This window comes from Monodon monoceros, unplaced genomic scaffold (genome assembly GCF_005190385.1).
Source record: "Monodon monoceros isolate NGI ecotype Baffin Bay Population unplaced genomic scaffold, NGI_Narwhal_1 Super_Scaffold_21, whole genome shotgun sequence".
Lineage (NCBI taxonomy): Eukaryota > Metazoa > Chordata > Mammalia > Artiodactyla > Monodontidae > Monodon > Monodon monoceros.
Window position 1 is genome coordinate 30,304,598 of NW_021703778.1, and position 22,999 is coordinate 30,327,596.

The 22,999-nt window shown below is 41.8% G+C and overlaps 2 protein-coding genes across 5 annotated transcripts in view; both read right to left on the reverse strand.

The window, feature by feature from the left end:
• Positions 1-477: 477 nt before the first annotated feature.
• Positions 478-12,528, reverse strand: TM2D3 (TM2 domain containing 3). 4 transcript variants are annotated; one of them, XM_029239602.1, is made up of 6 exons: positions 12,420-12,507; positions 11,934-12,026; positions 10,269-10,426; positions 4,915-5,089; positions 3,373-3,448; positions 478-1,864 (listed from the first exon to the last, which is right to left on the reverse strand). In XM_029239602.1, the coding sequence occupies exons 1-6, from the start codon at positions 12,505-12,507 to the stop codon at positions 1,693-1,695; spliced, it is 762 nt and encodes a 253-aa protein (XP_029095435.1). In that variant the 3' UTR covers positions 478-1,692. The 4 variants fall into 4 exon arrangements, with proteins under 4 accessions (XP_029095435.1, XP_029095432.1, XP_029095433.1 ...); XM_029239599.1 differs by having other exon boundaries at positions 1,138-1,456; XM_029239600.1 differs by having other exon boundaries at positions 1,291-1,456; positions 11,964-12,026.
• A 1,280-nt stretch (positions 12,529-13,808) lies between these two features.
• Positions 13,809-22,999, reverse strand: part of TARSL2 (threonyl-tRNA synthetase like 2) — a 52,568-nt gene continuing 43,377 nt past the window's right edge. The window contains exons 16-19 of the mRNA XM_029238998.1: positions 19,267-19,371; positions 16,957-17,029; positions 16,217-16,331; positions 13,809-14,890 (exon numbers count right to left, since the gene is read on the reverse strand). Of these exons, the coding sequence (XP_029094831.1) occupies positions 14,742-14,890; positions 16,217-16,331; positions 16,957-17,029; positions 19,267-19,371 (442 nt within the window). The 3' untranslated portion in view covers positions 13,809-14,741. The remainder of the gene's footprint in view (positions 14,891-16,216; positions 16,332-16,956; positions 17,030-19,266; positions 19,372-22,999) is intronic.

Below are 22,999 nucleotides of genomic sequence, written 5' to 3' on the forward strand. Positions count from 1 at the left end.
AAAAAAGAATGAAATAATGCCATTTGCAGCCACATGGATTGACCTAGAGATTATCATTCTAAGTGAAGTCAGTGAAAGACAAAAATCATACAATATCACTTATATGTGGAATCTAAAAAAAACATACAAACGAACTTATTTACAAAACAGAAATAGACTCACAGACATAGAAAACTTATGGTTACCAAAGCAGAAAGGTGGGGAGAGATAAATTGGGAATTTGGAATTAACATATACACACTACTATATATAAAATAGATAACCAACAAGGACCTACTGTACAGCACAGCGAACTATATTCAACATCTTGTAACCTACAATGGAAAAGAATCTGAAAAAATACACATAATGTGTATATATATACACATATAAACATAACTGAATCAGTCTGAAATACTGTAAATCAACTATACTTGAATAAAAAAAAGTTAATTAAAATTTTGGATTAATAAATGTTTTTATTTCCAAGAAAGGGTCTACAACAGATCTTACAAAGACTCAAAACCATTTATCACACCAACACATTTTTTTAACACTTCCAGTGTGTTAATGAGCCAGCCAATTATGAATATATCTATTAGAATGGAGTAATGCCCTGAAAAATAAATATTATACTTCTTAATAATAAAAGTTGCTAGGATTATTCAAGATTATTTTTAATATAAAAAACATAACAGGAAGAAGTCTGCAAAATTTTTAAAGTAACTTGTAGTTTTATTAATTCTCCAGTAGTCTTGCAACATTTTATATTACTAACAAAATTCCAATCACAGGAACCAGACACAAAATTTCTGCAGTTTACTTCAAACAGTCATATATGAAGACCAGACTCCACAGACATTACACTGCAAAGCTCAGAGATGACTGAAAATTTAGGTAGATAATCTTATTTAGCTAAAGAATAAAAACATTCCCCACTTTCTGCAATTATAGTTGAAAAGCTCTTTACAGCAGATGACACTCAGGCTGGAGATACATGTGGCACAGTTTGAGGTAAGCAATATAAAACTCAAGTCTACAAATTGAACAGATTTTCAGTTGCTGCACAGGTTGTTCTCCTAGTTTAAGTAAGTTTAAATTTTTTCACGGAAAAAAAATAGACTTCAGGCAAATAAAAACAAATTCCAGATAAACACAGTTCAGTGTTTTTTATTTTACCTTCATCAAGGCAGGCAAAGTACAGATGCTGTACATTAAAAACATACACATACACCATTCACAGCACATGGACTCCTACAGGGAAGAGGCCGTTTTCTAAGCACTGCTCCCCTCTGAAGCGCGCAACTGCAGCTAAATGTACAAAGAGCCATCTGCTGGTCCCACGTAGCCAACTCCAATGAGCAGGACGTCGAGCAGTGTCCATATTCCCAGGCCCCCAAAGCTGAAGAGCTTGCCGAGGCCTTCTCGCCACTGGCCCAGGTAGAAGCGGTCCGCTCCAAACCCACCAAGGGTGATGCTGCAACAGCAAACAGGCCTGGAGTCCATCAACGGCCCCCCGACTGCGCCTGCATTACTGCGCCTCAGTAACCGCTAACTCACATGTGGGAAAGGGCCTCAAATCGCCAGATCCCTTTATCAGGACACAGTGACTATCTCACAAATGTACAACACTAAACAATCATGGGCAACAAGACCGTTTAATTGTCAAAAGTAAACACTTTTTAGCTGTAATGAAATCTAATGGTTCTCTTTTCAAGAAAATCGAGCTTGTTGCTTTTTTAACCTTGAAATGGCACATCCAGGAGAACAAAGTGGGGCTAGTCCTACAGACAGTGCAGGAACATGGTGGTCGAAGGTGGCATCGCCAGGCAGCCAACACCACATGGCCGCCCAGATCAAGTCGTGAACATTGTCAGTCACCCATCTTTAAAAATTTCATGTTCAGAATAAATGACTTTTAAGGTTCCTTCAAATTCTAAGATCTAACAATATTCGGACAGCTTCTCATTGTATTTCTTTTAAAGCTTTTATTATGAAAAATTCCAAACATATAAAAGTAAAAAGAAGAGAACAGCACCCATGACCCAGCTCCAATAGTTATCAACATGTGTCTATCCCTGGTTCATCTACACCCTTCCAATCCCCCACCCCGAGTATCAAGAAGCAAACACCAGGCGTTATCACATTCACCGTGAATATTCTCAAAGAAACCATGCTGAGCCCAGAGAAGAAAATTATTCTTATTTTTAAAAAATCAGCTATTAAATGTGCCACGGTAATTTAAGATGTCAACAATGTGGAGGAAGCTGGGTGAAGGGTGTACAGGAAGTCTCTAGCTTTGCAACTTTTTTTTAAATCTAAAATTATTCCAAAATAAAAAGTTTATTGAAAAGCAGAAAGTCAGCTGTTAGTCTGAATGTGAACCACTGCTGACAAAGACGCTGGGTGTCACCAAATCTCACTGTCGTTGCATCTAATTTTCTATCGTGGACCTATCTTTCACTTTCCAGCTGTGCTTTCCTGCCAGCAGGATCCTCCTCTTCCCCAGCCCAAACCCTGACGCAGTGGTTCCTGACAAGGGGCCACCTGGCCACCCCTGGAGGCATTTTTGATTCTCACAGCTTCAGTGGGGGTTGGGGAGACTGCTAACGCGCAGTAAATGGAGTCCAGAGATGCTGCTGAACATCCTGCTCTGCAGAGGACGCCCCACAGCAGAGAATTCGTGGCCCAAATGTCAACAATGACAAGGCAGAGAAGCTCTGCCGCGTCTCACCACAGGCCACAGGCCACCTCAGACTCTTACCCTAAACCTCCAACAGCAGATGCCTACCTTCCTAATCAGAGAATCATTTAACCAGCACCCCACCTGCCCTTCCCTCCGGTGGGAAGAACTGGTACAATTTTCTTTTCAAACTGTTGAAAAGTTTAACTAATACAAGCAAATTTTTATGTAAAAATTGTAAGTCTATAAGTATGTTTGAATGGTGGAATTATAAGTGATTTTCAACGTTTCTCTTTGTCATTTTCATTTTTTTCCAGTTTTCAGTACTGAGCATGTATTATTTTTTGTAATAAAAAAAATTACTGAAAATTAAAGATATACATCATAAACCTACCGACTTTAATTAGTATATGGCATTTTACTAATTCAGGGTACACTCAGGATGGGAAGCACTGACTGGTTCTAATGATCTCTAGTAATGACTACAGTCACCTCTAGAATGTGCAGGCCATCTCGGGAGGAAAACCAGCAACGGGCCATTAAATTCCACGAGGGTACTGGTCTGACCACCTAAATAACCTCCCACAGTGCTGTCCCTATGGTCTACCTAACACACGGCAGGATCTGAGTGGATGGAGGAGGAGCTTGGAAGAGCCCACCAACCCCAACGAAATCCAAATGGCATCCGACTTACTAGAAACAGAGCTTACCTCAGAGCCAGAGCAGTAGACCACTTATAACCCCCAGTCCAGTTGCAGTACAGCATTTTCGGGAAAGTACGGTTACCTTAAAAAAGGGAAAACACTCCACATAAAAACACGGGTAACACAGAGACTAAATTATAACTAGGGGCCTTGTGATTTACAATGTAAAAAGCCAACTTTCTTTACAAAAGTAAATGTTCACTACAATGAATGGTAAAAAGAAAGCCCTGACTGTCTATGAGCACAGACTCGACATTTAAATCAGTTTTGTGAGGATCACAGCTTGAAGAAGGTAAAACACCCCACCTGCTGTGAAAACGTGGGTAACGTGGGGCTGAGACAGACAAACCAGGCACCGGGAAGGGAGCGGGCCCACAGACCGCCTGGTAGTCCTGGGACACTGGGCTGTCCCAGCCAGAGAAAGTGAGACTGAATCCACCTTACACCATATACCAAACCAACCCCAGGGGACTAGAGACCTAAACGTCAAAGGCCACATTTACAACTTTTAAAAGAATGTACAGGAAATTATGAATCTGGAGTAGGGAAAGATTTCTTACAACAAAAAAGGGCTAACTCTGAAAGACTAAAAACTTCAACTAACTAAAAATTTAAAGTTCTGTTCAAAAGATACCAAAAGAAAGGGGTTGTGGGGGGAGTTAAAATCTGGGAGAGGATGTTAGGGACACCAAAAGATTACTACCCAAAATATAAAAGAATTCCTAGAAGTCTGTAAGAAAAAAAAACAAAACGCAGGGATAACAAGCATTGGAGAGGATGTGGATCATCACGAACAGTTGTGTAACCACTGGTGGGAATGTAAACGGATACAACCGTCCTGGAAAATAACACACTCAAGAGAGTGTATGCCAGACAAACATGTGCAACTAGGAGACACGGACATGTGCAACCAGGAGACATGGACAAAAGCTTTAACAGCAGCGCAATTTGTAAGGAAAAAAACTGTAAGTAATCCAAATACAGTGGAGAAAGGATAAACTATGATACAATCTTACAAGTTATTATATAGAAGTAAAAAAAAATTGTAATAAGACAAATGGAAGAATCTTAGAGCCATGATGTTGAAAGATGGTCTCAGAAGACCATAAACAGTCTATATTATACAATTCTAAAACATGCACTACTGAATAATTTACCACACTATATTCTAGTACATTCATGTGACAGAACTACAAAAAATTTGAAGAAAAGGAAGTGAGATGATAAGAAAATCCAAAAGGGTGGTTACCTCTGAAGAAGAGGCAGGGTAACTGTGTGCAGGAAACACACTCTGGTAGTTTCAATGGCATCACACTGCTTTAGTTGTTAATTTGGGTGAAACTCAATTATACACTATGCTTTATACCTTACACATTTTTTGTTTTATCAAATATTACATTTTAAAATAGAATTGGCATAACTAAAAATAGTGCTAATAAATATTTCTGACGAAACAATTAAAATTTAATTCTTAAGTTTCTGGTTACAGTTCCATAAATAAGCATAGAAAAAATATCTTGCTCACAGGTTTCCTTAATGCCGACCTACCCAGGCAGTGGATGTGGTCCCGCACGGTGCAGTTGGCTGTGTAGCGCTGCCGCGGGCAGGACACCGCCATGCAGCTGGTGGAGCTGGAGCACTCGTAGTCGGTTTCCGGAAGCTGCCAGCAGAACCTGCAAGTCATGTTGAGGACAAAGCTCTTTCGGGATTTGAAGTCTTGATCCTACGTACCAAAGGACACAGAACTATTCAATCATAATACAGTAGTTTGTTAATAGGTCAATAAAACTACAGTCATATGGCACCAGGTGTCTAAAATACTTTATGACCTAGGAGGAAGTGGCAGAAAAACAGGTATCAAACCAATATGTACACAATACAAATGTATATGCTATGATCCTATGATCATAAATATACAACCAAAAATATATACCTAACAAAAAATATCTAGATAAATGCACATCAAAGTAACAAAGGTTATTTCAGAATGATAAGATTGTTTCATCACTGTTACTTTGGCTAAATTTTTAATAATGCACATGTGTACTTTTATAACACAGAAAAAAGGAAAATGTACTTTATAAAGCCTCGGAGTCACAGAGAGTTCAAAGGGCAGATGAGTCCCTCTGCTCAAGGTCACGGAGCTGCAAGCCCGTGCAGAACGCAGGAGCCCTGTTCCTGGAGGAACAGCCTGGCCACCGGGTCTCAACTCTTCCCTAGGAGCCGTCCTGCGAGTGGCCCAGAGCCCCAGGGCTGTCACTGCTGTGACACACCCACGAGCACCCAGCAGGACCAACCCATAGGCAGCCCCAGAAAACCACTCCCAACTTAGAAAGAACTGCACAGAGAGGCTGATGAGCAAGTGTTCACTGTGGGCCCTGAACTTTGAGACCAGAGATGTTTTTCATTTCAATTTTAAATGTCCTTATTTTGTTTTCTGCCTATAAGAGCAGTCCATGTTCTTATATGTTGCACATTTGGAAATTACAGAAAAAACCTGTAACCTCTCCAGAGACAAGCAGTTTTAACCTTCTTTCATTTTTCCTTCCTATAGTACAGATTTACATACATGGAATTACACTGAAAACATTTTGTATCCACTTGACATTATATTGTAATAAATATTTTTCAAAATCATATTTAAATGGTAACACAATCACCTCTGGAAGTATTATATTTATTAACTTTTTTGATTAATGCAAAACTCCTATTATGGACAGTATTTGAAACTGAGTAAGGCACTGCATGATTTAAGCAATATTGTTTTAAATGTCTGCATATTTCTAGTGATGCATCCATAACACGTTTCTTATCAATTGTTTTTTAAAATTAGGTAATAAGTTTACGTGGTACAAACTCCCGGAGACAACAGGAGAGTGAGGAGAAGGCTGGTGCAGCCCAGCCCTCAGCAGCACTGCCCTCCCCAGCACCAAGCACCGCTTACCCACTCTGGCCTTCCAGGGAGTCTGTACTATGCATGGGCACGTTTACATCAGATACGTTTCTTTTTTTTTTTTTTTTAATTTAATGTTCCCACTGATATTTACTTTTCACTTAATTCTATAGATATCGATAAATATCCCTAGAGCTGCCTAGTTCTTCTCAATGGCTGCAATGTATTTATTTCACTACATAGTGGATCATAAATTAAACTGTTCTCTTTTGTACATTCGGCTTGTTTCCAATCTTGCCTGTGTGAACAAAGCAGCTAAGAATATCCTTAGGCATATTTATTTGCATACACGTGCAATATGTAATATCTGTAAGATAAATTCCTAAATATGGAATTGCTGGGTCAAAGCTTATGTGCATCTATAAGTTTCAGAGATAAGACAAAGTGCTCACAAGAGGCTGACTAACCTACCCTCCTGCTAACAAGATACAGGAGTGTTTGTCCCTTATACCCTTAAGAACTCAGAGTGTTAAACTTTTTGATTGTTTTGCCAATCTGATAGTTTAAAAAATGCATTGGGCTTCCCTGGTGGCCCAGTGGTTGGGGGTCCGCCTGCTGATGCAGGGGACGCGGGTTCATGCCCCGGTCCAGGAGGATCCCACATGCCGCGGAGCGGCTGGGCCCATGGGCCATGGCCGCTGGGCCTGCGCGTCCGGAGCCTGTCCTCCGCAGCGGGGGAAGCCGCAGCGGTGAGAGGCCCGTGTACCGCAAACAAAACAAAACAAAACAAAACAAAACGCATTGATTTGTACTTAATCATGAGAAAAATTAAACTTTTTTTCATGCATTGAAAGTCCAATTGTATTTCCTTTCCTATGAACCCTCTGTTCATGTCCTAAAACCACTTCTCTACAGGACTGTCATCTTTTTCTTATTGGCTTTTTGGAAGTCTTTATATATTATGGATATTAGTGCATTATTTGTCACGTGTGTTAGAAATACTTTTTCCTAGTTTGTCATTTATCGTTGGCCTTTATGCTTTTTTTTAGGTCATGCAGAAATCTCTAATTTTTAGTAGTCAAATCTATCAATTCCTTCTTTTATGGCTTCTAAATTTTATTTCATACTTAGAAAAATATTCCCTACTTTGAGATTATAACAAAACTATCTCATGCTTTCTCTGGTACTTTGTGGTTTCACTTTTTCACATTAAATCTTTGATCTGGAATTTACTTTGGGTAAAACAGGATTCCACTTTTTTCCATATAGCTACACAGGCACCCCAGCATTTACTGAATCCATTTTCACACCACAAAAAAGTATAGATCCCAACAAAAGCTCATCTGTAGTAAAAAGATTTGTCACCTTTCCCTTTGTGAAACAGCTGTCATTAGTAAGGATACAGAACCTATCTGAAGGAATTAAACTTGCTTCAAATACACTAGCAGACTGAGCTCTTCTCCAAGGAACAGAAAGCAGCGTTTCTATCAAGCACATTTCCAGCTGAGGTAACTGGCTTGATAGTTCCCATCATAGCTGGAGCAGGAGTTAGCTGATATGAAAGGGGTTGCAGGATTTTTGCATTAATTTCTATTTATATACTTAACAGGGCCATTATAAAACAATTTCTTTGACTAGTATAATCCAGGTAAGGTTCTCTTGCTCTGAGTCTCTATGCAGCATGCATTAGAAGGACAAGAAGAGTTTCTTTCTTTCCATTAATATGAAGTTCAAAATAAGGTGCAGGAGGGAGGGAGAGAGCTGAGTGCAGCACAGCGAAAGGATGAGCATTTGCACGTGCACCTGCGTATGCAGATGGTCACAGCTTATTTCTTCCTGAAATGCTAACTTATTTAGCGAGACAGGATCCTACAGGTGGTCATTAAACAAACAAGGGAAGAATGCACGGTCTGCCCCAGATCACCTGGCCGCAGCAGTCCTGGGGCCCGTGGCTCCTGACAGCCAATTATTTGACTGCTCTTCATTTTTAAGAAGAAACAGACCACCAGACCCTCCTGAGGCCGCCTTCAAATGCCATACTTACGGGCTGGGCATCTGCTACTTTACAGGATTCGCGATGACTGGCTAGTCAGGAAGCAGGTGAGGTGAAAGCACCTGGGGAGGAGAAGGGAAGGAACCCATCCAGGGCACATCTCAGCCAAAGGGTGAGGATGCACCAGGGACCAGGACCCAGGAATTCAGAAACTTCCCTAAGCTTTGTAATTTCTCCTATTCTCTGCTATTTTCTGCTAAATGAAACTACTTGTTTTTGGAACACCTAAAGAAGGAAGAAATTGAGAACTATGTTTCATTCAGGAACCAGCTGTGAGAGATGAATGTCAAAGACACTGAGGCAAACAAGGAGGCTAATTCTGGAAAAGCTCTCCTCAGCCGTCAGTTTTCTCATTTTTCACAAGGTACCTACTATCTGCCAGACCAATGAAGTACGCAATTTCAAAAGCCTTCAAACAGGTTTCGCCATTAGGTAAGTAGGGAGAAAATTCTATGTAAGATACAGCAACAGAGACTAACTGATAATCCAAGGGCAGTCATGAAGATTACCCAGCAACTAGTTCAATTTTCCAGCACACTTTAAAGGGTAACTCTGATATAAGAAAATGACAAATACTGACAGTTACAAACACTATGTCCAGACACTGAGAACACATAAAATCTCATTTCCCCTTTGGAGTGAAGCCTCCCTCATGCCCTCACCTGATACTAGACCTCAGGAGAAATAGAGAAAGAGCCTGGGAGTGGAAGGAACTTTCTAATCTAGCCCTCTGCAGACCAAGTTCCAAAGAACCGATGGGGAAAGGTATCTTGTTCAAGTAAGTTAGAATCGCTGGGTCAAAGGGAATCTGCAAAAGAGAATATGGTGGGCTTCCCTTGGTGGCGCAGTGGTTAAGAATCCGCCTGCCAATGCAGGGGACAGGGGTTCAAGCTCTGGTACGGGAAGATCCCACATGCCGTGGAGCAACTAAACCCGTGCGCCACAACTACTGAGCCTGCACTCTAGAGCCCAGGAGCCACAACTACTGAAGCCCATGCACCACAACTACCGAAGCCTGAGCACCTAGAGCCCGTGCTCCGCAACAAGAGAAGCCACAGCAAGGAGAAGCCTGCACACCGCAACGAAGAGTAGCCTCCGATCCCAACTAGAGAAAGTCTGTGCGCAGCAATGAAGACCCAACGCAGCCAAAGATAAATAAATTAGTAAATTAATTAAAAGAAAAATCTTACTTCCTACTGCTTCCCTTAAAAAAAAGAAAAAAGGCAGAGATAGAGAATATGGTATGGAATCTGTGTTTTCCTCCTCAACCATCTCCCAGAAAGAGGGCGCCATGGAAACACTTTAGGAAAGCTGTTCTGGGCCCATCTCCTGATTTAACAAGAGACAGATGACTAAATCACAGAGCTAGTCATGGCAGGTCCAAGAGTAAAACACTGCCTCATTATTCATTTCTACTCTCTATCTCACCCACATGCTGGGACTACAATGAAGTTTGCAGTAATTTCCCTGGTCCAACGGTTCAAAAATGCAGATACACGAGTCTCCCTGCCCTTGTCACATTCAACAGGTGTGGGGCTGCCGCCAGGAGTCTGTGGCTCTGAAGCAGGTATCCCGAGAGCATGCTAAGGAACACCGACTGTGGAAGCCTTTGTAGGCTCCTTCCTGGCTGTCAACATATCAGAGACCACTGTAACAGGGTCATTTCTAATGGGCAACAGTTGGTGCGTTTGAGCTTTTACTTCCTACTTTTTGTAAGAAGTCTGACAATTGCTTCAATTTATCCTTATGTCAAAAAATTGCTATCTGAACCCTTGCAACCAAACCTTACTTGGAGATGGAAGTTTCCATCTTCTGATAAAGTTGACTTTATTCCTCAAATCTTACTTTAAAAATGCAGAGCACTTTCTGAATTTCCTCCATAATCAAGTCTAAACTCTACTTATAACTCGAGCTTTACGATCAGTTTATTAAGAATAAGTAAGCTGCAGTACTTACAACACAGGTAACAGAAGGTTTGACTGTGCAGTCAAAAGTGACAGGCTTCCCATAGACACAGGAGAAATTGGTCTTGCACTCTATACAGTCTGCGGGAAGTCTGCTACACAAACCATTGCTCGGACACTTCATCATATAAGGTGGGATATCGGTGCTTTCTGTGAGAGGTGAGAGAGAAGCTTATTCTCTTGGAATACTGATTACAAAAACAGAGGAAAGCAATTTTCTAAGCTTAAGGAACACAATCATGAACATAACATATATACAGTGCTAGGAATAAATTAGGACCTCAAAAAGTCTATCATGTTACAAGATGAAAAAAACGAAGGCTTACAGATGATAAAGTTCGTTCAATATCACAGAGGGAGGGCAAAACTGGAACCAGAGCCCAAACCTCTCAGTTTCCAATCCAATGTTCTTTTCACTTGAATTCACGAATTTGTAAGTGAAGCCCCTAACCCTCTAAGTGAATCAATCGGTACAACAAGGTACCAACCCTAGAAAAACGTCCTGTCATTATTCCACTTTGGTACTTCAACAAGCCACCATCTGCAAGTAACATTTACAATTTTACAGTACCAAAGTTCAAAATAGTTCTTTATATTAGTAACTTATTCAATGGGTTGCAGTAAGTTTCTCCAGCCAGCCTAGCTGGGAGTATAATATATTACTATCACTTAAGAGAGGATCAAAATTGCAACCAGTATTCTCAGGAAGAGAAGCTTTCAAAAACGTCCAAGAGAGTAAAAAATTCTTGTGCTTTCTCTATAAAATAATCTATGTTTTAAACTCAAGTATGCTGCTGTCTTCTAGTAGTCTTTTATAGAATCAGTAAAATACGTCTGCCAGTTTCAATTTACTGAAGTAATGGAACTCTAAAGGGATGAAACTACAGAGACCAAAGTTCCATTTAGCAAAACACACTAATACTCATTTAAAACTGGTCCTAAAGTCACTATTAAGTGGGCAATTCTACAAAATACCTACAAAATACCTACAAAAAAATACCTACTTACAAAAGAGTATAATTCCTATTATACCCTTTTGTAATAGGAACAAAAGAAAAGAAATTTTGTTCCTATTACTACCGTGGCTGGAGGATGGGCACTTAGAATCACAAAGCCAAGAGTTTACAGGGCCAGGAAAACCCCACGACCTTAAAAAGATGAGAAAACGGAAACCCAAAAAGGTGAATATTTTGCTCCAGCTCCCAGCAGCACCACCAGAGATAGATGCCAGGTCTGTACCAGTCCTTCTGCAATCCCTCCATTTCACACAGCCCTGGGGGAGCCTTTAATAATATCCAACATCAGGAACAGGGTTCCAAAAGCACAAGAAATTTTCTGAAGGGAAAGAAGCGTTGGTTGAAGGTTATCTTGATGGATGAAGCGGAAAAAAGAAAAAACTTGAAATAAAGAGATGGAAATGGGGAGCCTGGGACTGGAAAAAGATGAGACAGGAATGTCAAAAGGTATTGAAATACCAAGACTGTCTACAGAAAAGGTATGCATCTGCCTTTAGTTCACATATCTAAAATGCAATCAATAAAATGTTCAAAACATGGAAAGTGATGTCATATTCTACAAGAAATTTTATCCAAAAAGAAAAGAAAGAGACCACTTGATACAAATATACACGTTTACTAGAAGAGAAAACGTCTAGTACCTGCTGCCCTGGGCACTACTGTGAACGTACGTGTGGGGCCCGGATCCTTGTCGGACTGAGCCAGCGGCTGCGAAGGCTCTACACTGAAGGATCCTATGATTAGAAAAACGAAGACCTCAGGCTGTGTGTGTATCGCGCCAGGCCCACGGCTGCTCGGGCAAACATCTCGGCCTGACCGCCGGGAAACTGAACATGAAACCCAATGGGGTCGACACCAATTTAGGTCTGCGGGCAACTGGAGACGACGCGCGGTGCCGAGACCCAGCTCCGCGTCCCAGGCCGAGCCCCCAGGCCCACAGTTCGAGGCTCGCGGCTCCGGCTCCCTGAGCCGAGGGGCGGCGGCAGGACGAGCCGGACTCGGCTGTAGCAACCCGCGCCCTCCGCCCGCACTCAGCCTCCGCCCAAGGGCCCAGGCCGACGGTCCCCGTGGTCCTGGGTTCCCCACCCCTCAGCCCGGCCCGGCGCAGACCCCTGCCCCCAACTCACCGCCGCCCGAGAGAATGTAGAACTGCGAGAGGAATAGCAGCACTCGACACAAGCGGTGTAAGTCCCACAGCACCCCTGCACCCGCCATCTTGCCAGCGGAAACACTTCCGGGCCGCGGGGGACGCCGGGCCGAGAAGAGTAGGAGGGGCCGGGGGGTACACGGCGCAGGCGCGACCCCTCCTCCCGAGTTCCCCGCGCCCCGCCTCCTAGAGCTGCCAGCGCCTGTGACGAGGCGTTCACCTCTCCCCCGGCGGATGGAGACACGGAAAGCTCACCTGGACCCCGAAAGTCACATCTGAGGGATCGAGAGCAGAGGCGGGGAAATCTGGGAAGTTGGCCGCTGTATACCTGTGGCCGGATCTGTACGTTTAGAGACAAAAACTGCTGCTGTGCGCTTGGTACCGTGCGGAGGTTTGACGACGTTACGTTTTTGTCAGACTAAAAAGCCTCTTGTTTACAGATGAGGAAACTGGCCCAGACTGCTCGGTAAGGACCCCAGGTGTGCCAGGTGGCCACCAAGGACCCACTCCCCGCGACCCCAGGGCCCGGGCAGCGTCCCGCGAGCAACTCTCCAGGCCCGCCCTGCCCGGATGTCTAACCAGTCCTCAGAGACGCTCCTCGAAGGCGGGGAGAAGCCGGACTGAAGTGCGGCCGCGGGTGTCAGGCCCCCAGACCCCCCTGGAGGAGGCCCGCCCCGGGAGGGAGCTGCTCCCAGGCCGCGGCTCCCTGCGGCCGTCACAGCGATCCGCACCTGTTCCCACCGCACCTGTTCCCACCGCAGCAACATTCGTGCTGGGCTGAGCACGGGCTTCCCTCTCCCCGCCCACCCAACACAAGGTTGTCTGGGGTGGGGATGGGGAGTCTTCTGACAACCCCCGGCCTCACTAGCACGTTTGGTGAATTCAAGCAATGTATCGAATAGTGCTTGGTCTCAAAGTTAGCTTAAACAGGTACATCACACAATCTGCACCTTCCATCACACAGGCCTGACCCTTGAACAACTTTGGGGTGAGGGGCGCAGTGTAACTTAGAGCGGGCCCTCCTCATTCGGTTCTTCCCTATTGGTGACTCCACCTCCTTAGATTCCACCAACTGCGGGCAGGACTGTGTATACTCTAGTATTTGCTATTGAAAAAAACCCACAGGTAAGTGGACCCGTGCAGTTCAATCCTGTTCTTCGCGGTCAGCCCTGCTGGTTTGTCTTCCAACTCTTCAGGAAGCTAAATGATAAGCGTGTACAGAAGAGAGAGCAGGTCTTAAATTTATTTTGAATTCCACAGCACATAACCAAATAAACACAAAAAATACTGCTTGATTGGTAGCTAAATTCACTACTGACATAAAGCCATTTTAATTGTTTTGAGCAGTAAGGTATTCCTCTCAGTTAAAATCAGAGATCCACTTGAGTCTGTAAATCAGTGGAATGTCATCCCATCAGAAGAGTAATTTAACTCTAGGGGAGCAAATTATTATGGTATAAACCTATAGATGAAACCCTGGAAGCACTACATAACACATTTTATTTGAGAGTTTATTTTTTCTAAAGATAAATAAGGTTCAATTGTCATTTAGAAGCATTAAAATGGCAACTCTTATCCTATAGTGGAAACTACAGAAGATTGCACAACACTGAATTTCTTTGAGTTCAGAATCCTTTGTTAGTAATCCAATATTTAGTACTAGCTTCTTCTTTTGTGATTGTTGGTTAGTTAAAACAAATTGATTCCGATTTTGAAAATAAAGTTTCAGGACCTCCCTGGTGGTCCAGAGGTTAAGACTCCACTTTTCCACTTCAGGGGGCATGGGTTCGATCCCTGGTAAGGAAAGTTCCACATGCTGTGGGGTGTAGCCAAAAATAAGAAAAATAAAGTTTCAGTGCGAACTTTAGTAAAACTTCAGTTAAAAAATACCTGAGGCATAATGTTATTAGAAAATAAGATATCACTCCATATTCAAAAAGCTTTGCAGACTTTTATTTGAAACTTATCTTTTGAAAATCAGAATTCTTAACAGTAACATCTCATAATGCTCATTTCCTAGTATTTCCCTCTTTGATGAATGACATTTTCCCATTGAAGTCTCTCAAGATATTTGGGAAATTTAAAATTTCCCACACTTGTCCTCTCATTGTCCGCAGACACATTAGTGAATCAGATTTTGTGCATATCAGCCACTCACTCCCTGTCTCACTTCTCACTGTGCCCATCAGTGGACCAGATAGTGGGTCCTAAGTTCTCAGAAGAAGTATGAATGGTAATTAAGGAAAATGCATGTTCAGGGTTCAGAACAAGGTTACACAGATGTGAGCACAAGGAAAGGACTTCAGAATTCTTCCTCAGCATTCAGGGTACGTGATTTCCTGAGATTCTTCAATTTATCAATGGCAGAAGTTACTGAAATCTCTCCATGAATTTTGTTGTCTCTTGTTCGAACATTTACGGCATTATTTGTCTTTTCCTTTTCTCCAACCACTGTAGAAAACAAAGGGAAATATATTTTCGATCAACAATTTACTAAATATTAAGTCAGCAGTCATGTGGCATGTGTCTTATTAAGTTTTCTTCTTAGTACTAATCACCAAATATCAATTTAATGTCCATTTGGTCATCCTCTTAAGAGTAAATTTCTTGAGACAAGGAATGACTTCTAATCCCATCTCTCTATTGTCCATTTTCGAGAACACCTGTGGTGGTCGTGGGGTACAGGTGGGAGGAGGGAGCTCCTAAAGACCCCCTGACTCCACCTGGCACACTTGATGAATCAAGAGGCGGGCACCAGACACGTGCCCAACCAGCCAACAGAATTTTCTGGAATATATGTAAAAGGTTTGTTCTTGCTAATGACCCATACTGTGAGATGATGCAGAATTCTGCCGCCATGTTTCTTGCTGTCTGGAAGGAAGATACTGGCCAGCAAGTAAGGGGAATAAAGTAGATCAAGAGAAGCATGAAGAAGCAGATCAAAACAGGGAACAGAAATGGGGAGAAATGGTCCTGGTAAGGGTTGAGTTCCCCTTCCAGTTACTTTTCTAATGATTTGGCTACTTAATTCTACCTTCCATGGCACGAGATACTCTAACTCCCTTCCAATACATTCCATCGTGTCTAAGCTAATTTGAAATTTCTGTCACCACAAGAAGGCTGACTGAAGCATCACAGTACCTACTACAAACACTTTTGATGACAAATTGCTCATAGGACAGCCCTGTGCATATTTATTTTGCCTTCTACAGAAACTTTCAACATATAGGACATAACCATATCATGCCTGCAGGCATATAAATAAGTTTCACTTGATTTTGAATCATTTTTACAGTCAAAATTTTAGATTCTGCATCTAATTACTCATGTTCCTCAAGGACGTTTTATTTTTTCACTTAATTCTTTTCTTTTGATCATCTTAAACTTGGAACATCTCCTAGTCATTAGTTTAATCCTAAAGATTTCTAATAAACCAGAAAAGCAAAGGAGATTATTTCAGGCCTATCACATGACTGAAACATACGGAGTATAATTCTACTGATAAGATCATTTTCCACTGTCGGTTTGAGTTATTAATTCTTCCTAGTAATACTACACCACAGGAGCCATGTGAAACTTCATAACTCTTCTTTTCTGGCAAATAACAAAAAGTGTCTAGCCAGGAACATCACAGACTCTTCTTTGTGTATAAGTATTCAACAGCTATTTGTCATAATCAAGCAGTTATACCATATTCTTTATTTTGTTTTTTGGGGCTTTTTGGAATTAAGGTGAAAAAACAAGCATTTGGGAAAAATATATACAAATTTAGATTACCCAAAATAAAATTATACTGATCCAGCTGTGCATTTCGTATTTTCTTATTTAGTGTACAACTATGATCTAAGTCAACATCAGCCATGAATCCTTCTTCAAAAAATTCAGTGCATACCTATAAGAGAATGAGACACTTTCATTAATACATTGTGTATGGTAATGCGGTGGCCAGCCTCCAAGATGACCCCCAGGGTCCCACACCCCGGTATTCACACCCTTGTGTGTCCCCTCCACCTTGTACCAGGTTGGTCTCTGTGACCACAGTGGAGGGAGAGTGATGGCACCCCACTTCTGAGATGAGGTTAAATTGCTGAGTCACTCCCCCTGCCTCGACCTCTGAGAAGCCTCACCAGGCACCCGAGCCAGAGTCCCCGGCCAAGTTGTTCCAGATTCTGACTCACAGAAACTGAGATGCTTATTGTTCTAAGCTGCCAAGTTTTGGGGTAATTTGTTACACAGCAACAGATAATATAAGTATTCTTCCTAATAGAGCCACGAGGAAAAGAATAACTATGAGATGTTTTAAAACACCAATTTCTCAAAAACATTAAGAAATAAAATAGTTCTGATACAGCTACATAGACACGACTCAGGTGTTACTGAAAACATTTACTGAAAACATGGGGTGGTAAATTAATGTATTAGTTATGCAATATTTTAAGGTGCGAATAACATTCCAAGTCAATGACGTTCACAGACCACATGCCAAGATTATGTACTTTAAATGTCTCTAATTTTACCTGAAGTGCATATTTTTCACAAGTTGGCTCCACAGGGATGACCATTACCTGACGAGGAGACAGCCAGAAAGGCCTGAAAAATATAATATGTATTTTTAAAATGACCATTTATTACAAGATTTAAAAACAACCAAAGACTCTTTTTTCTTTTTAAGTAAGACTTCACAAGAGAGCAGGTTCAGTAGAGGGGTGTGGAAATAAAGCAAACTATATTAAAAGGCAATAGAGGAGACAAAAGGGGAAACTGGGCCTTTTGGTTGGAAAGGGAGGGAAAACAGGTTGGCAGCTAGATGAAAGGGCTAAACATCACTGACCATACAACCCAGCAACCACTCTCCTGGGTGTTTATCCCAGAGAAATGGAAACATGTTCACAATGGAAACATGTTCACACAAAAACCTGCACACTAACATTTATAGCAGCTTTACGTATAATAGCCCCAAACTGGAAATATCCGAAATGCCCTTCAGCGAGTGAATGCTCAAACTGTGCATCACACTACAGAACACCATCAGTAGTGAAAGGGAGCCAACGACTGGTACTTGAGATGCCTCGGATGCATCTCAAGGCAACTCCATCCAAGGAGTGAAAAAAGTCAGTCTCCAACGGCTGCACGCTGTGATTCCATTTATGTAACATTATGGAAATGACAAAATTATGAAGATGGAGACCAGATGAGTGGCTGCCGGAGGATGGTGACAGGGATGGGGTAGGAGGTGTGTGGCCATAAAATAAACGGCAGCATGAGGGATCCTTATAAGTAATGGAACTGTCCTGTACCTTGACTGGTGGGTACACAAATCTACAACGTGTGCACAAATGCAAGACCTGAATGAGGTTGGTGGATTGTCACTCCCCAGTTATGTTGTATACAGTTCTGCAAGATGTTACCATTGGGGAAAACTGGTAAAAGGTGTGCTGGACCTCTTTGTAAATGATTCTACAGTTATCTCAAAATGAAAATGTTTTAAAAGATGGAAAGGTGGGTATAAGCAATGTTTGATGTGGGAAATGTTTGCCTTTTTCTTCAGCATATTTAGTTTGAAGGTGGAAGGAAATGCACGGGGACTATTACCAGATGGCACTTCGTGCATATATGTTTTTACATACTTATTCTTAAATTACAAAAGCAAAATAATACATGTGACAAATGTAATTATATACATGATGAAATACAGATTATAAAATGAAAAGTAAATGTATATTTTTGAGCTCTGTTCTCACCCCTGCTTCAGCCCTACCAACTCAAGAGAGCCACATTTTAAACATTTCTATTTTTATTTCTCAGGGAGATTTCCACCACAACTTGGTAGGTGTCCAAAGGCTTGCTGTGTAAACTGTGGAGGGTGGTACTGTGTCTCCACAGGGAGGTGTGCCCACACCATCTCCTGATCCCCTAGTTCTACTGCTCTGTTGCAAGACCCACCATCTCTCACTATGTTAACTATTTACAACAGAATCAACTGGAGAGAAATATAAACATGTTAATTCACACACACACATATTCATATCGACAGTTTTGGATTCTCTGTACCTGTAATAGATTGGATATCCCCATGACACCTCAGTATATTTCTCTAGGATTGCAAATAAAATCTAAGGGACAGACACAGACTCGGGCAATACCATCCCCATGGCCCATTCTGAGCGACCATCCACATACCAAATCTACTTGTCATCTGGTTTCCAACCTAAGTATCTCTTAAGTCTCTGACCCTGTGGCCAAAGCAATAACCAGATCCCACGCATCAATGTAACCCACATCTGGCCACTTTTCCCTCCGGGCACAGAGGGTGACCAGACGTACCACTCAAAAGCCTGCACTTAGGGCATTCACCTTCTCCCTCCATCCCTGGAGGGGGATGCCACTGCAGCGGTTCTCTTTGGCTTTGGGGCCATGTGTGAACCAGGCTTACATGTTTCCTCCTAAGTCTGTGGTCACGGGGCTGTGAGGTCAACAGCATAGCCGAAGGAAGGAGGGCAGTACAGCTAGAGATGGTGCCCTGAGAGTGTGGGCCATATATGTTCCAGCGGCTAGATCTTTGAGGGGTTTGTTTGACACAGATGAAAAGGTTACTCTTTAATTTTACTGAGATCCCAAAAAAGGTAAATGATAGTGTTATGCCACACTGCCCTTGTTTTCTTTGTTTTGTTTTCTGGTCTGGCAGATGCCACAAAAATTTTTATTTGCTGTTTGGATACTTGCTAATTATAAGGCAAGAGCCACCAATTTTTTCATATTAATTTCATCTTTTAGACATGATTTTTAAGAACAGTAGACATATAGCTTTTCTTTTCCATATCACTTACCATTTTCCTCCATAGTTTTCTGAGAGAATGGCTATCATTCTTTCCACTGACCCCAAAATGGCTCGATGAATGATCACAGGCTTCTTCTTATCATCCCCATCCTTACTAAAAAAATGAAAATTATACATTTTTCTCTTAAGATTCATAAATAACTTTATCTTCTTACCTTATATTTAAAAGGTATTTTCCCAAACTAGGTAAAACAATAGATTACTCATAACTTATCTTTAAACATAAATGTGCCATTAATTAGAAATAAAGGTTTTTTTCTTTCAAATTATGGTATCTTTTATTTTTTTAAAGAGATTTTGCATTATGTTTCTTATTTTTTTTAATAGTTTAGTATTTTTTAAATTTATTTATTTTTGGCTGCATTAGGTCTTTGTTGCTGCATGTGGGCTTTCTCTAGTTGCAGCGAGTGGGGGCTACTCTTCGTTGCGGTGCACGGGCTTCTCATTGTGGTGGCTTCTCTTGTTGCGGAGCATGAGCTCTAGGCGCGCAGGCTTCAGTAGTTGTGGCGCACAGGCTTAGTTGCTCCGCGGCATGTGGGATCTTCCCGGACCAGGGCTTGAACCCGTGTCCCCTGCGTTGGGAGGTGGATTCTTAACCACTGCGCCACCAGGGAAGCCCTATGGTATCTTTTATAAACCAAAGGGAAGTAAAATATATCATCTAGGAAAAAGCAACGTGATATTAGATCACTATCTCTATTACAAATCTACTGATTATTCTAAACTACCAGTTTTATTTGAAACCACCAGTTTACTCATATTGAGAGGCAATTTTACAAATCATATTTTTTAAATTAACTTTATTTTGAACTATGGCTTACTTCACCACTAATTTATTGAACAATTATCAAAGACATTGCAAAAATAAAGAAAATGGGTTTCTGCAGTCTGTAATAGAATATGTTGGTATTCTATTAGTTTGGGTTAATGGTATGACCACGGTGGCTAGCAAAAAATTTACCAACCTTAGTTAGTTAGTTAGTTAGTAGTTATTAGAGAATATTGAAAACATATACAAAAGTAGAGAGAATAGTATAATGAACTCCCACATAACCCTTTCTCAGCATCAGCAAATGTCAACTCACAGCCAACCTGGTTTGGTCCAAATGCACCCATTCCTGACACCATCCACTGTAAACACACTGCCATATTGTAAACACTATGCCCCCATACTACTGATATATTTCAAAATGTTCCTGATACTTGTTCCCAGAAGTCCACTGGTCAAATTCCGTTTACAGACCTGAAACCTTCATGACATTCTCCTTACATTTGAGAATTCTCTCCTCCCTTTCAGAAAAAGATGTAAAAAGCAAATTACAACTGTTAATTGTAATAAAGTCAGGCACTCCAAGATCTGTGCACACTTTTCCCAGAAAGATAAATTTCACATTACTGCAACAAATGTAATAATATGTGATGCTTACAAAGTTCTTAGGACAAATTTTTATCTAAACGTTGTACCAGCTATTTACTACTAAAACACATATACACACAGGGCAAACAGACAAATTAAAACAGAGACTCATTCATTAAACTCACTTCAAAAGAGTTTTCATTGGACATCGTCATTGCCAATCATTTCTGCTAAGAGCTACGGCAGACTGACTGCAGGCCAAATCCTCTGTCAGATCCTACAGAAGCTTTGGGGTGGGGCTGGGGGGCCTGAGTCCAGTCCTGCTCAAATATGTGAAGAAATAATTCATTCTACAAACTGGAAACAGCATGGTATATTCCTGAATGTCGCATAATGTTGCCTGTGTAGGGAATGAAAGAGAAGCAGCATGATCCTTTCACAGGCCCCTGGGTACCAGAAATTTCTGTCCCATCATTTATTTTAAAAGAATTAAAATCAGGTCTAGTCTTAAGAAGGGCAAAGAGTGACCTAAACTATGCTTACACACCTATACTTTCAGGTAGACATTAGAATTAATGACAAGTTCCCCCAAACAATCCTCGTGGATTTAGTTGGAATTACATTAGATTTAGAGATACATTTGAAGAGAATTCGTATCTTCACAATATTGATTCTTCCCAGTCCAACAGTGGTGTGAATCTTCATTTAAACAACTGTTTTTTTTTGCCTTTGATAAAGTTTTATGGCATATATTTCAAATAAATATTATATATTTATATTCCTTGTTAAGTTTATTCCTAGATATTTTGCTGCTTTTTTTTTAAAATTTATTTTATTTATTTATTTTTGGCTGTGTTGGGTCTTCATTGCTGTGCGCGGGCTTTCTCTAGTTGTGGTGAGCAGGGGCTACTCTTCATTGAGGTGCGCAGGCTTCTCATTGTGGTGGCTTCTCTTGTTGCGGAGCACAGGCTCTAGGCACGTGGGCTTCAGTAGTTGTGGCACACAGGATTAGCTGCTTCGCTGCATGTGGGATCTTCCCAGGCCAGGGCTTGAACTGGTGTCCCCTGCATTGGCAGGAGGATTCTTAACCACTGCACCACTGGGGAAGCCCCTCTGCTTGGTTTTTGTTATTGTTGCTGTTACTGTTTCTGAAATTTTTTTTCCATTGCATTTCTTAGCAGGTTGTCACTAATATATATGAAAGCAAATTGATGTTTGCATTTTGACCTTATTGCTAGGTACCTTACTTTATTATCAGTTTTAATTTTTCTCCATCTGGTTCTATTGGATTTCTAGACATCTTAGCATCTACGTACAATGAAAATTTGGCTCTTTATTTCAATATGTCTACGTATCCCAGAACAACTGTGATGAGTAAGAGTACAAATAGGCTAGTCACCTTCTTCTCAACTAAGTAGAGATGTTATTGTTGTTTTCTAATAAATACTCCTTACCATTACAGGAAAATTTATTTCTGTTCCTCTCACAGGAATGAATGTTACAGTTTATCCAATGCCTTTCAGCACTGTTGAAGGTAATGGGTGACAATACACTTCGTAATGTTAAACTACCCCTGCTTTCTTTTTTAATATTTATTTATTTGGCTGCACCTAGGTCTTAGCTGAGGTTGCTGTGTGCGGGATCTTCCTGGCAGCATGTGGAATCTTTAGTTGCAGCATGTGGGATCTAGTTCCCTGACCAGGGATCAAACCCAGGCCCCCTGCATTGGGAGTGTGGAGTCTTAAGCACTGGACCACCAGGGAAGTCCAAAACCACCCCTGCTTTCTTGGGTAAAAAACTTCCTTGATCAAGGTGATGAACTCGCTGCTCCTTCCCTCTTCTCCCCTCATATCTAAGCCACAAACAGATCGCATTGGTTCTACCTCCAAAATATACCCCAAATACCTCCATTTTCTCATCTCTATGTATCACTGCCACCACGTTCTGTCATCATCTCTTACCTGGCCTACAGACCACTGCTTCCACTTCTGCTTTCCAGTCCCCACTGTCCACACAACACCTAGGACGATGGATGGATGGATGGATGGATGGGTGGATGGGTGGATGGATGGGTGGGTGGGTGGGTGGATGGATGGGTGGGTGGGTGAATGGGTAGATGGGTGGGTGGATGGATGGATGGATGGCTTGCTGGATAGGTGGATGGATGGATGGATGGATGGGTGGATGGGTAGGTGGATGGATGGATGGATGGGTGGGTGGATGGGGGGGTGGGTGGGTGGATGGGGGGGTGGATGGGTGGATGGGTGGATAGGTGGATGGATGGGTGGATGGGTGGGTGGATGGGTGGGTGGATGGAAGGGTGGATGGGTGGATGGATGGAAGGGTGGGTGGATGGGTGGATGGA